The sequence below is a fragment of the Ambystoma mexicanum genome, chromosome 4p, assembly GCF_040938575.1.
Source record: "Ambystoma mexicanum isolate Mex_15411 chromosome 4p, UKY_AmexF1_1, whole genome shotgun sequence".
Lineage (NCBI taxonomy): Eukaryota > Metazoa > Chordata > Amphibia > Caudata > Ambystomatidae > Ambystoma > Ambystoma mexicanum.
In genome coordinates, this window is record NC_090927.1 from 1,258,449,383 (window position 1) to 1,258,464,231 (window position 14,849).

The 14,849-nt window shown below is 45.5% G+C and overlaps 1 protein-coding gene across 5 annotated transcripts in view; it reads left to right on the forward strand.

Annotated features, from left to right (window-relative positions):
- Positions 1 to 14,849, forward strand: part of CCSAP (centriole, cilia and spindle associated protein) — a 173,182-nt gene that overhangs the window by 123,873 nt on the left and 34,460 nt on the right. For all 5 annotated transcript variants that reach the window (XM_069606936.1, XM_069606934.1, XM_069606933.1 and 2 more), the window contains exon 3: positions 12,914 to 13,155. In XM_069606936.1, coding sequence (XP_069463037.1) covers positions 12,914 to 13,155 — 242 coding nt within the window. The remainder of the gene's footprint in view (positions 1 to 12,913; positions 13,156 to 14,849) is intronic.

Sequence of the window (14,849 nt, forward strand, 5' to 3'; positions counted from 1 at the left end):
TCATGAACACCAACCATAGGACCCACTGCTTAATCTGTAATGACCAATCAAATAAGCTGTAATGATTTCTATGTCTGTTTGCATAGAATGTGCCATTTACTGCTACCACGTCTGTACCTCTGTAACTAAGCTCATGCAAGTAACGGTGCCTCAATGCCCTTGGGCTGCTTGTGCGCTATATAAATAAATAAAAAATTGTGACTCGTTCTGGAAATAGAACAGATAAGCCCCCTAGCACTATTGTACTCTCTCAAAACCACCAGCCCCTTGCATGCTATAGTCCATCGGGCATTCTCCAAGCAGCAGCCAGCACACAAGCATGCAATATGCCACACACCTCCTTCCCTAACAGAACACAAGTAACCAACTGATCAAACAAAAACAACCACTCAGAACCCAGACTGTACAAGTGCAACAGGATAACTCGCATTCTACAGTAAAACAAATACCCCCTTATGCCTTGGTTTACCACACCTGGGCCATTGGCCTGTCACACCGAAGCACAACCTACTCACAAGAGGGTACAAACTGCTACACAAGAGAAGCAAACCTACCTTCACTCAAATCCATCAAAATAAACATTAACCTCCTTGCGCCCTTGCCTGCCATGCCAGTGCCTTAGCTATGCCACCCATGAGCGCAATCCCACTTAAAACGCATAGCAACCAACACACAAACCAAAATCCTGTCGTGTCCCCAACCACCTCACAAATGTCCTGAGAACACAAGCACAAGCACCACAGCACAATTAAAAGCTCAACCCTAAACCACAAGAATTCTTTATGGCCACTCAACAAGGTCATTCGTGCTGCTAATGGTAAAATATTTAAGCAAACCATTAATATGTTCCGGAGATCTCAAGGAACTTACAAAGCCTCTCTCAATAAAATTCCAGCAGGGGGGTCGCCGAAAACTGACAATGACGGTAACGAGCATAAGTGGCGATTAATGCATACATGGTCCAGCCTAACAGCCTTCTCCCTAAGAACAGTCTTCAGTTCTGCTGGGCAAGTAATTTGACAATATTGATCAAAATATTTCTGTATTTGTACCATGTATTTTTCTCTTGGAGCTGCGTTACATGGAGCCCAGTTGACGAGTAAGCAACTTTCAGAAGCAGGTACGCAGTGGCTCCAGGAGGCAGAGCGGAAAGTGAGGCAGAAGGAGAAACACCCTGGAGTGGGTAGAGGGCTGGAGACGCACTGAAGCAGGGAAAGCACCCCAGAGTGGGGAGGGAGACAAGACGGACCCTTGAGTGCAGAGAGCAGAGCAGCCCTAGAGTCAGTAAGGGAGCTTGTGGCCTGAGGAACACACGTTGACGCTAGGCTTCCTAGGGTTTAATCCATGTAAGAGGAAACTTGCCATACAGCAGCATTGCCCTTGCAAAATGTTCCACCAAACACAAATTCCCACAAATCACCATTTACTGGAAATGGTTCTAGCTTTGAGACTGATTAGAAGTCACTGAGCAAGTTGTGCTATTTTTTTTTCCGGCAGTTTGATAAGGTCACAGCACTTCTTTTTAAATGGGATCCAAACTTCGCATTTCAAGAATTTGTTTCTCTCGCTATTCGCTAGTATGTGTTGTGTTGGCAGGGGATGCCAGGGGCCCCTGCCGTCCTTCACACGTGCGCTCACACACTCGCACAATGAGCCACGCCGGAGACTTGTGACTTGCTCGCGTCCCCTGCGGCAACTGCCAGTGGACCGTCTTTATTATCAACTGCGCATGCGCGAGTCTCGATCCCGCTCGCACATGCGTACATTGGCGTATTCACTACGCAACATCCCTCCCGTTTCCCTTGAACAACAAACATCATCAAACATTAGAATTACAGTGTCACTGGTTACGAGGAAGGGTCCATGATAAAGTCTTGGAACCTCTGCGGCGGCTTGCACCCCGCCCGGCTCGGGTACCTGCGTGCCTCAACATTGGGGGTCTCTGGTGCCCCAGGAGTCTCTGGCGGTCCATCGTTTCTGCCTCTGGATCTGGGCCTTGCGTGACGATTTCTTCTGTGTTCGCCGACCCTATTCGCTTGAAGAATGATACGTTCCGGGTGACTGTCCCTCGTGTATTGGCGGCTGTGACCATAGACCCCTTGACGTGCGTCACTCCCAGAGGTTGTGTTTCGTATGGCAGTGACAGATTTACTTCAGGTCTCCGATTCCGCACCAGCACGATGTCTCCCACCGCAATCTTTCTCTGGTAATACTCGCTGTATTGTCTCTCTCGTTCTGAGCGGCCCTCAGTTCGCACGTGGTTTTTGACGATCTCCCCCGGACATCGCCCTTCCACTTAGGTAGCAGCCCTCTTGGTACCCGGCTGAGGAGGGCCTCCGCGGGAGTGACTCCCGTGGACTGGTGCGGCGTCGTGCGGTATTCTTGGAGAAAGTCAAATAGGTTGCGTCAGAGCCCCCCCCCCCCATTCATCGATATGCAGAACACTTTGTTGAGCGTTTGCATGAAGCGTTCAACTTCTCTGTTCGCTCTTGCCCAAAGGGGGGTGACTTTTCGATGTTTTATCCCCCTCTCCTCACAGTAGTGAGCGAATAGCTGTCTTTGAATGGTGCTCCGTTGTCCGAGCATATCTCCAGGGGAAAACCATGGGTGGCGAACATCTTCTCCATGGCTAAAATGGTGTGGTCACTGGCCGTGGATTCGACCAGCTCCACCTCTGGATATCGCGACCACTGGTCTGTCACCACCAGGAAGTGTGTTCCTCTGCCCGTGGATCCGAAATCGGCGTGCACTGTTCCCCATGGGCGGTCACTCCGTTCCATTGCCTGAATAGGTGGCCCCCTCTCCACGGGTCTTGCTGCCTGGCAGGGAATGCAGGCCCTCACAAACTCTTCAACCCTTCTTTCCAGATCAGGAAACCAGACCTTCAACCCGAGCCGTGCTTTCGTCTTAGCCATCCGCTGGTGGCCTTTGTGGGCGAGCTGCAGGACTTTGTTCACCAGTGTTCTGGGTATCACGATCTGGTGGCCTCTCGGCAGGAGACCGTCATCTGCAACCGACAGCTCATGGCGCGCCTTCCAGAGCGCTTGTAGGTCCTTCTGCGCTCCTACATTCCTCCGGGAGTTGTTCTGGAGGACTTCCCGCCACTCCCCACTGGCTACGGCTTTGAATGGGGGGGGGAAGAGCTCCGACGCAACCTATTTGACTTTCTCCGATGAGTACTGTACATTTTGGTTGTCGACTTTCGCCAGGGCCCTTGGCAATGCTGGAGATGAAGAAAATGTCCTTCCTCTTCCGCGATGTTGAGGTCTTGCATACCCTGTTCGACAGCCGATACACCCCTCACTCTCCGAGCATTGTTCCTGCCAGCTCTCTGGCCCCCTCGAGGCCGCTACTGGTGTCGCTGCCCTGCACACCCTAGCGTAGTGTCCTGGTGTGCCACACCGGCCACATACCCTTGATTTAGCTGGGCACTCATCCACGTGCGGCAGGTCATACCCGCAGTAGGAGCACAACGGAGCAGTGCTTGGAGTCGTGGAGCCTTCCCCACTCCTCGGTGTCCACCTCGCTCTCCCTGGACCAGAATGTCCGCTCGCAAATGCCTCTTCCTCTTTTCTCGAGTGCGTGGCTGCGTCCATCTTTGCCCCCCTGGCCTCAGCAAGTTCGTAGGCCCTCCCTGTGTCCAGACTTTGCTGCAGCATCAGCCCAGGTTCCCTCAGGACTTGTCTCCTTAGCTTCCCGGAACTGCACCCTTGCAGCAGCTGGTTACGAATCATTTCTTCTTCATTCGCCCACCGGCAGGAGCTTGCTAGGTGCCGACGTTTGACCAGATCTGCAAGAATGGCCATCAGATCAAATTGGAAATGAGGGCTGTCAAGAATTGACATGGAATACAGGTACTAGATCCTGTAAATATATTTATATTGTGAATTTAATTTGAGGTCTCACTAGGGTGACCTGACTTATCACGTGTTCTGCATACAGCCTCACCCCACAATTCTGCAGTATAAACGGGCAGTTGTATGGAAACTATTTAATAGAATTAAAGTCGAATCCAAACTAAGGCAGTCTCCAGTGTAATGCCAGGGAAGTCACCACACTATTATATCACAGATGCTAAAGAACCTAACGCAATTTGCCCTGCCTGCATGATTGTTTCTGTCGAAGCAACAAGAAAGGTTTCGTGTTGACTTTGCCCCTTATGGGCCATCACAAAATTCTTCAAAAGGCTATTTTCTCCAGGATGAAAACAAGTATGGTAGAATTAAGGTACAAATGACATTTACATTCACATTCACTTCACTTTGTTCACATATATAGCCTGATGCATGGAATTATTTGCGTGGAAAAACGGATTTGCGCGCCTTTCTGCCTGAAAATCCCCTATACGTCACAGGGATTTTCGGGCAGAAAGGCGCGCAAATCTGCGTTTTTCCATGCACAGAATTCCATGAATCAGGCTGATAATTGTTTGGGGTTGTGGAGAAGATATGTTTTGGTGATTTAAATATAGTCAAGAATACATTTAATCTGACTCCTAAAGGAAAATGCTGCTCTCAAAGTGCACTGAAAGTCGAATACACATGTTCAGAGAAGATTGCACAGTTTACATACGTATGCACATCTTTTTATTTATTAGATATAAGGCGCTTGTACAAGACAAAGTGCCACAGGGAAAGGGAGCAAGGGGACAAACGATGAAAAATACAATGAGTAAATAGAGAGGAGGTGGTCCTATTAGGCCATGTGACATTTTGCAAGTGCAGTGAAAAGGGGTGGGGTTTAGTGTAATTAGGGTCCCCTTGGGGAGGTGTCCTTTGGGGAAGCAACGGATAAGTGCGTGGGTGGAGACATCCCAGGTGAAGGGAGGTCCACTATCTAACATGTGCACGGCGGAGGCAAAACCACCTGAGAGGTGGGTGTGGGCCTGGAGGACAGTCCGCGGGGGGAGGGGGGAGATGCTGGGGCGATTGGGGAAATATGAACGTCTTTTATTTATGAAAGTGTGTGTATACAGCTTTCAATCTTTCTAATCATTTGCCTTCATATATACAGTTTCTGAGCTGGAAATGTAATATTTTCCAGTAAAAATACAATGTTAAAGCACCCTTGCCCTGTCGCATCAAACCTAGATCTACCTGTGCATTGCAGGATGAGGGATTGCATAGGTTTTGCATTTTCTGAGAATAATATGAATTCTGTGAGATACTTTGTTGAAGCAGCATCTATTTAATGACTAGACTATGTGGAGAGTTAGGGCACAGACTCTCAGAGGACATGATAGGCTTTTGCTTGTTAAAATGAAATAAAAGTCCTACCTTTCCCTATGCATATGGGTGGCCCCTACCTATTTTAATGACGAAGATGTGTCAGTCGTGAATGTCCAATGCAAACAAGTTCACTGTCCAAAACTGGCCCTACCACTAAGAAAACTAACTTCTGTCAGTAGAATGACTGACTGTCTCCTGAGGGTACTGCTAGTACCAGTCTCAAGACCATCCTCTTTTCTTCTGCCTTCGCTCCTCCTCTCCCCTGCTGATCTGTTCTCTTGGCACTGTGCACCTGGCCACCCTCTGTCCTCCGGGCCCAGGTACCTGCTCACCCCGCCACCCTCCTGCACTGCCTCCGGGCCACCCCTTGTACTGGGGTCTGTATCTGTACCCATACAGCCCCCCCCCTTTTTCTTCCTGCACTTATCAGACCTACCCTGTCTGCTGCCTTAAACCTAGCACTTGCAAATTGCTGGCTGTACTACCACTGTTTGTTGCCTTTATTTGTCGGTTTCTCCTCCGCTTCGCACTTTCCACTTCTCCCCCCTTCCATGCACTTTTCCCCTCCCCCTCTCCCATGCACTTGCGCATTCTCAATGTCACTGGGCCTAGTAAGATTGCTGTTTTGTTCTCCCCTGTTCCCCTCCCTTGCCTTGTCGTGCTCTGAAACACTTGTGTACGAGCACGATAGAAATAAAATATCAATTTAATTATAGTCTATTGTGACTTTTTCTATGAGTGTAATTCCTGATACGGGATGTTTCCCTTGTGGTTCCCTTTTGGCTCTTTCTTGCTTGTTGTCTGGCTTTTGGTCATGAATCTGCTGGTACCCTTCTGATATAGTTTTCATGGATTCCTCTGGTTTGTATCTGGTTAATATAGGCTCCGAGCCTTCTTTCTCCTTTGTATGTTCTTTGGTTCAGGATAGCCTTTTGTTTTCTGCCTTTCTCAGGGTATTTCTTTCCCACGGGTTTGCTCTTCGGTTTCTGATTTAAGGTTTTCTCTTAACTCGTGGTATTCGTTCTAATTATTTGTGCTTTCGAATCTTCTGACGCGTGAACTCTAGCTTATGATGCTCTAATTTAGTACTTGCAGTAAAATCTGCTTCATAGCTTGTTCTGTGACAAAGTGGCTGTGTATTAAATACTTTCTTGAACTGTTTTTGTTGTCATTTTATGTTCAAAGCTTACTCTTCTGTCTCTCATACTGTAACGGGTTGGCTTTATGACATTGATTTACCAGAGTCTCCCCAAACCTTCTTTCCTGGCAGGGAATGTCATTGGAGATTGTCGCTCTCTTAGTCTCTACTTTTTACTGAATGTCATGAATGCTGTCTTCTCTGTTGTTCACGTTCTTGCTCCCTTTTTCTTGATACTGCTGTCCTGCACTACACTCGCAGACCCAGTGTTTGTGGTCGGTGGTCTCGGCGATGTTCCTCTGACCAAGGGTCCACCACAGATTGGCTTCTGTGGTCTCTCCACCGGCTGTTTCGACTCGTGCTTCTGCCCTCTTGATCTCTTGAGTCTTGGGATTGCTGTGACCCTGGCATCCCGAACAACTCCTGCAAGCGAGTTTGAAGCTTGCAAGTTTTGTGCTCTCCACTCTTGACCGGTGTAGCATAGCTTTGAGCTTCCCACAGCCTACACTTCTATTTCTCTCACGTCTCCTGCTTCAGTCTTACTCCTTGGCAGCACATCCTTTAACATCCTTGTCCCAGAGTAGTGGGGCGTCCTGGTTTAAATGGGAAACAACCCTTACTCCCAAGATAACAATGCCCCTTTGGAGTTTCTTCACAATTCCTATTTACTTATGTAGGCCATGGTACGTCCAGCCTGAGGGAGTTCCTCATGGAGCCCTCCTCCCCAAGGAGGGGAGGAGAGTGTCCCCCAGTGAGGTCCCACTTGCCTCTAGCCATAGGGAGGCTATAGTGGAAGGGCTTCGTTCCGTAGCCTTACAGGAAGGGGCTTCCCCCTTGGGAGAAGGGACGAATTCCCTCGATTCGTCACTGCTGCAACCAATGAAAATTTTCAGTGATATCCTGCTGGGTAATATTTCTTGAGGTTGTTGCCTACATCATTCTGTGCCTACAGAATCTGTGGCTTCTGTTTTAAATGGTGCATCATTTTACAGAGCAAAGCTGTTTCTAAATCCTGCCAAATGTCAGTTTTGCACCAACACTTTACAAAACGCATTTGGTTTTGTTGAACATGAAATCTCACTTTTTACTGAATTTAAACCTAAGACACTGCCTTTCAATGAACTGTGCCCTGTCACATTAGCAGCCCTCTTTTGCTCCCAGTCATCTTATGCCTGGGCTCTTACTGTGTACAGCACCCTAGGACGTTATTGGGTCTTTTTACCTATTGGGTCAGCACCTTCTGTCTGTTTGTAAAATGTACTAGAACCGAGGCTATCCAACAGTCTTGTGGCTGGCAAGATTCGCCCCTAGCCTTGTGACTGACTATAGGGAGGGGGAAACTAATTCCTAATCCTATGGATAGGCATTTCGTTTTGTAGCGTAGCCGTTTGTATGAATGTGCTAGTTTAAAATAAAGATGAATGAAATCTACACATCAGGAGGAGCGATTTAAAGCTGCAATTTATATGTATAAATATCCTTATTTTCTTCTACACGAAGCATTTTGTGCTGGCTGAGATGTGTATATTTTTATCTGCAAATTACAACTTGTTTCTAGGATCTTCCTTTCTAAAATGTAGACGTTTTTCTTGAGCTGAACATTGAGTATAAATGTCGCTTTCGGCCTGCAGATGTCACTGTTGCATCGGAAATTTTCTATTTTAATGCCTTGATAAGTTCAAAATAGGATTTTGATTCCAAGTGAACATGCTTATGTCAAGCCTTGCTCACATGCATTCTCATTTGAAGCAAACACTTTAGCTCGTACATTTTCAGGCATGTTCCATTTCAAACTAAATTCAATGCTGTATTATGGTGCTGCATTTCTTCATTACTTTTTGCATTGTTTTTGTTAAATGAAGTATTGTATGATTGCAAGTGGTAAGGAGTTTGTCGGGACAAGCTGGTCGCCTGCGCAACCAGTTGTCTGTGGTCAGTGTTTGGCCTGGGGCCTAGCACATGGTTTTGTCAGGGAGCCAAACTCCAGGGTTCCCGGGAGGTTTAAAAGTTCTGGGTGGGTTGACAAAACCTTGTTAGTTGCTTGCAGGGAGTTGGTGCTCCCGTACTGTCAGTAGATATTCACACTGAGTCTTGAGTTTGGGTTGTGCATTGATATTTATTTCAGGTGCAAATAACACTTGAGGCACAATGTGCCAGGATGGTGAAACAAACAGCCGACACACGTTTCAAACGAAGTCTTTCTCAAAGCAAAAGGGTTGTCGTGAGGCTCGCGTTGGAGTGAGTGGCAGTTACCCTGGGTAGGGTACTGGCTCGTGGCTTAGTAGCTAGTCTGCAGATGATGTCGGTGTGTCTCCGAATGGTTCCAGAAATTGATACAATAATTGAAAACAAATTAAATGTTCTTTTCTGCTAGAAATGCCAACAATGTGGCATTGTGATCAAGCCTGTGGCCAAGTAGTTTAACGGCCACTTTTACTCCCTAAAAGTAGACAAATGCTCTCACAACAAAAAATAGGAAACGGACACGTAGAACCATGTGTGCCCCCGCTGTCACCCACAAGGCTCCATGGATATGTTCGGAGCAGTAGTAGATTACCACAGGAAGAAACTATTATAACTGCCGATGGGAAGATGTAAACTTATCTTTTCAATGTGCATGAGTAACTAGGTGCAAAGAAAAATGAGTGCAAAAACATTTCAGTTGTCTGGTTATTTTTACTCGCTTGTAAAATACTCCCTTTGGGAACTAGATGTACACTTTTACTCCCCAAAAAAAAGTTACTCCCAACTTTACTCCCCATTTTGTAATGTACTTTCAAATCTTATTGGGACCACTGTGATGACATCTTAGAATTGTTAATTTGTTCTAAATCTCTGGTAAATGTTATGGGGCCTGCTGTGGTCTGTTGGAACACCCTCCTTATCTTTTTACATGTGACAAAGTTCCAATTTTAACAGGCACAGTTCTCGGTGTGTCCTTGGCATTGACACCCTAGTGTTTGGAATCTGTGTATTTACGGAAGCATTAGAAATGGTTATAATTTGTGGAGTTTTTATGTCTTGTGGTAGTGAGAGGCTGAAATCTGTGACAAAACTAACCCTTTTGGACATTAACAACACCTTCTGTTTTCAGTTTACCCCGGAGGGATGGTCTCCCTCTATCAGTGCTCCAGATAAGATTTTGAGGTGGGAGTATTTTATGCATGATTTTTCAAATTGGAAAGTAAATGCAATTTCAAGAGTAAAAATTATTTTTCTCCTCTGCAAGAGTAAAACGTATCCAACATACACCCAATACATACGTAAAATCGGACCTGTAGACCAAGAGATGTAGATCAAAGTTGTCTGCCTTGCCTTTAACGATTTTATTACACTTGTCGAATATTCTGCCATAAAATAACTTGTAAGTATGTGCTACATACACAACTTCGTTTTCAAAATTCTGGACCCTAGAAACTCTGTTAAGATTACTATAGATAGACTAATGTATTGCTTGCAGAGGGAGTGTGAGTAAGCAAGTGTTAGCATATGATTTTACTTACAGGAATTTGCACACATAATCTCAGCAACAGTCACAACCTGCTAAACTACCTTCCCTGCTGTCTGCTGCAGGAAATTAATGTGGATCCCCACATTGTGTACAAAACCAAAAACATGATTCTGGCAATTACAGTTGGGAAGAAATGCAGACAAGTGCATAAATTGCAGACTGGTCCCAAATCCCTTCTTCAACACTAAAGTGTGTGATCCTGGGCAACTAATTTTGCCACTGCCTTTTTAGCAAAAACAGAAATGTCTATAACAAGTGATTTATTGCCAACTAGGTACTATTCAAAAAAGCCCGACTGACCCCTTTTCCACTGTTTGAACTATACCATTAATAGTAGTAACCATTTATATAATGCATATGATAAGGGGCCTAATTCATTGAGCATTTTCCAATGGGCTGTTGCCATTGTAAAAGGGGTCTGCATTAGGCCCAATGTGTATGTCTCGTGACTTACTCCTTGCTGCTTCTTTAATATAAATTCACATGCTGTACCTTCCCCCATCTTCCACTTCCATCATAGGTGAGCAGTTTTGATTGCCAGATTTCTTCTAAGATGGTCAAGAATCTGCATCTCTGGCATGACACGCATCACAGCCAATTTAGCCCGTAGGCCAACAGTAATGATGTCTAATAGTTTACTTACAAAAAACACAAATTGCATAATAACGCCACATAACATGTAAATCCTTACAGCTACGTGTAAAGCCAAAATAATATCATTGTGGCCTTAATGTTCACGTCCTGAATGGTATACTGTAAGTCCCAGAATGCAAGATAATCTCAACCTGAAAGATCTAGTTAACCCTACAGTATTTTCAGTGATTTAAGACATGTAATAAAAGATGTTATATAATAAACTCAGATATGGGGATTCTTTGTAACAAACTTCCAGCTCATTGTTATTCATGTTGAAAACATTTTGATTAGTGTCTTTAAGCAACTTTATTCGTAGCATGAAAAGGATCTTTTCAGGGTCACCTTTCATATGCCCATGTTCCACATTTGATAAGCGCTGTCATACTTCACAACAGAATGACATGCAGATGGGTTATTTAAATGTGCAGCGCAATCGCATGTCAGAAAGTTATGGATTGCTCATCAGAACAGCATCACCCGACACTGTCGCAATCAATCTCATAATGCAGAGGGTGATTTAGGAAAATCACATCTATTGGCAAAGGTGCGCTTTGTGCTGGTGCCTTTTTTTCCCAGCCTCGATCGATGGGTTTATGAATGACTGTTATAAATGAATGCTGCCATCAAGGAAATGAGAAAGCTTCGAGAAATGGCAGTGCTCCAATCTTTGTGCCAGAAGGGGGTTGTGTGGCGGTCTCAAAGCTGTTGCGTGCACTCGTTTGTGTGCATGCGCTGAAGTGCACGGTTTTCCAATATGATGGAGAGAGTGCATTAAATTAACAATATCTTTCCACCAATCTAGACAGTGCAAAATTAGGGTTAGCTAGCTTTTACTTGCTCTCTCAACCCACACCACTGCTAGAAGCCACAGCACTCTGCCTAAACTGTGTATGCACTTTACACAGTTTCACAAGTGAACCAATCACAGATGTTATAGTTCCAAGCCATATTATTGAATTCAGAAAGGCGGGAAACCCATATCGCTCCACTAGGAATTGCCTTGTGACCTGGCTGTTTCCATTGAAATGTCTGCAACAGCGGAATTAACCCGCTGAGCTGTCTCAGAGGTATTTTAAATATTGATTTCCCGAGAATGCCATGGACTCCGTAACCTCGCTGGTAATGTTAAGGATGTTTGAGCTGTGAAGAGTGCAGTAATTGTGATCGTTTGGGCGATCACCAAGAGTGCAGTGAAGCAGGCGGCCTGGGAGCACTTACCTTTCACTGGGACCACCCAGATCTTTCCGTATTGATCCGTTCTTGGCATTATTTCCGGGGCCACCTTCATGCAGTGGAAACAGACAGTTAATGGTACAATGCACATCCCTCATTAAAAACGAAATACTCGTAGATGTGCCCTTTCCAAAATGTCTAGCAGACATCATAGATATATAAAGCGCCCATTTAATGATGTGTTAATATAAACACATAATTAAATGGGCGCTTTGGGTTGCTCACTTTAACTATCATGCATATGAAAGGCTCTGCTACTGATGAAAGAAATGTGGTTGCTGGTGCAGATCCAAGACACCTTTTGCACACTAGTGCCACCTAGTGGAAGAAAGTAGGCTTTTTAATAAAAAATAAAGCGTAAACGGTACGCAGAAGAAAATTAAATGCTCCGTAATGACCATAATTACATGCGTAAAATGGCCCTATGCGCAGCTTATCTGGAGGGCTGCCCTCGATAGTTCCCCACAATCCTCAATGACTGAATGTAAGAGATTTGCATTATTGATCTCCTGAGTTCTTTCATACAATATTGATGAATAGGTAGTGTGTATATTTAAATCTGTTGCAAGGGGAATAGCAAAGTTTGGTCTTTTGTGAGATCGGTATTCATGGGTTTGCGTTTGCCATATCATCCATCAAACTGGTTTACAATTGGCTAGTTCAGAAATTGTATTGGCCATGTAGCCACTGACCTGCAGCTGAAGCACCTGCTTAAGGGAGAGGCTCCAAGTTAATTCCCCTCTGCCCCTGAATACCTGCATGCACCAGATTAGTCATGTTGCAAGGCCTTGTCTCCAACTTTCTAGGCACTGTGGCCTCGCTCTGGCTAGCTCAGCAAAGCGAGTTTTCGCTTTGCATCTTTGCCAGCTTGCCTGGGTACAACCCCCCCCCCCCCCCCACTTTCTCCTCTGGCTCTATCTCCTGCCCTCTTCCTTCTGCTAGTCTTGCTCATACAGCTCTCCTGCCCCCCACTTTCTCTTCTTCCCTCCCTCTTCCTGTCCCCTGCTCCTTTCCCTTCTCCCCACCTCCAGTTACAATTAAATGATGCATGTCGGTGCTGTAATGTGCCTATTTTTGTAATATATTTGTGTTGCTCAAGGATGAGACTGAGCTTATTGGATCCTTATGAGGCTGCATTTTTATTTCACACCCATTTTTTATTTGTAGATCAAGCAGGAGGTGGTGAGAAGATCCACACACACGAGAAATCAGCAAGTGGTTCACAACCATCTCCCAGTCAGAGAGCATTATGCAAACAAGCTGGCCATAAATTGGGTGCAAGTCCTGAAAGAAGCGAGTGTTCCAGGAAAATGCGACGCCCGTTTGCTCTGTATGCGGCTGGCGAAAAAAGGAAAGACACAGGAAGCCAGAAAACGCATAATGTGTGTGCTCCTACTTCTGCTACTGAAGTAAGTACAAACAGAGTGTTACGTTTGTAGAAACGGTGTACAGCAAGTTTGTTTCCTCATTGGTGGTTGTGTGGCTCTTAAACGTGTAAAAGCACTTGTAGTAGAAAACTTTCAGATTCAATCTGTAAACCTTTCAGTTTAGAAGAGCTTCAATCAAAAAGGCAGTATAGAGACTAAACTCTTCCATGGTCCCCAACTGTAGTTAGGGCCACAATCGTGACATATGTCCACAGTGGTCATGGACTCCCTTTAGGCAATCCATGTAAAGTTTATCCCTCTAGGGGCAGAGTTGGACACCCCTAACAGGCAAATGTATACTCTCTAGTATTTCAACATGTTTAATTATATGTGCCTGTACTGCAAATAATGTTTGGCACTGTAATTGATATGAGAAACCACCATTAGGGTGGTGATATGTCTGTGGTAAATATCTATGTACAATTCTTAAACTAACGTAGCAATATGAAGTCTCCCTTGCCACATGATTTTGGTAATTTTAGTCCTCTGCTTTCCTTCGTTCACAACGTAATTATTTGCAGCTGCAAGCCAGAAAAGCATCCCAGAGATTCTGGAACTTGAAGTGAAAAGAAGCCTATGCTCTCGTGTATCCAGTATCCATGCACTTAACTCCTCAGTACCAGTTACCACAACTCAGGTTGTGAAGGCAATCCACTGTGGATTCACAAACGCTGCTTTCTATATGGTTTTCTCTATGGCAGTGGTATTTAAACGTTTTAATTCTAAGGCTCTCGCCTTCCTTTGAATGCCCCTCCCGCCCCCCCAATTCTCCTTGCTATAACATTTTAAAGTCCATTAAAAGCCGTTGATGTGGGGCGTTGTAGCACACTGACTAAGATTGCCACCTAGGTGCAGAGCTGCTCCGCAACAAAAATCCGACAGTAAATATCCTGCAGAACGGCTACGGTTGTCGTGGCCATCTGCTGATGTCGGAACACCTCAGGCATTATTGCGTTGTTTCCTGAGGAAAACCGGAGAACTGAGCAACACAAAAAAACGAAAAAGCGCTTCACGCCTAGCCGGGCCCTGCTACACCCGCACAATAGGCGATGCCGATCCGCCTATTTACAGGACAACCGCGAACCTGTGCCCACTACTAAACGCCCAGTAGGAGAACAGGGGGCTCCTATGCGGTGAGCGCTGTACCGGGCATGGCTGCTCCTTCAACACCGGCTGTAGGCGTGCTGCAAGCAAACATTGAAAGAGTGGAGGCGGAGTTCACTGGCGGGCTACGCCAGAAGGTACGAGCGCGACACAGTGGTGAACGCAAGCAACCAGCGCGATATATGAAAAGTGCCCTGTTAAGCAAAGTTTGTATGCAGTACCCTTTGTGTAGTTCAAGTTTATACCAAAGGTTGGGTTTCCTATACCTGTAGTCAGAGTTGTTGTAGTGTTCCCAGATTTGGCAGCGCGTTGAGCAGCCAGGCTTATCTCAAGAGGGGTCAATGTGAGCTGTAGGATAGTTAGAGGTTCACAGTGACACGTATTCAAATAAACACTTACACTGAAGGTTTCTTGCATAAACAATTATTAAATTATCAGTCAGTTAGAATAAGCCTTCTTCCAAAGGGTGCAATATAATAACGCACAAATGCACTTCAACACTGTACACACTTAGTTTCTAAATCAGTAAAGGCCCTTTTTTGGGATGGCCCACAGACACAACCTACACCCTC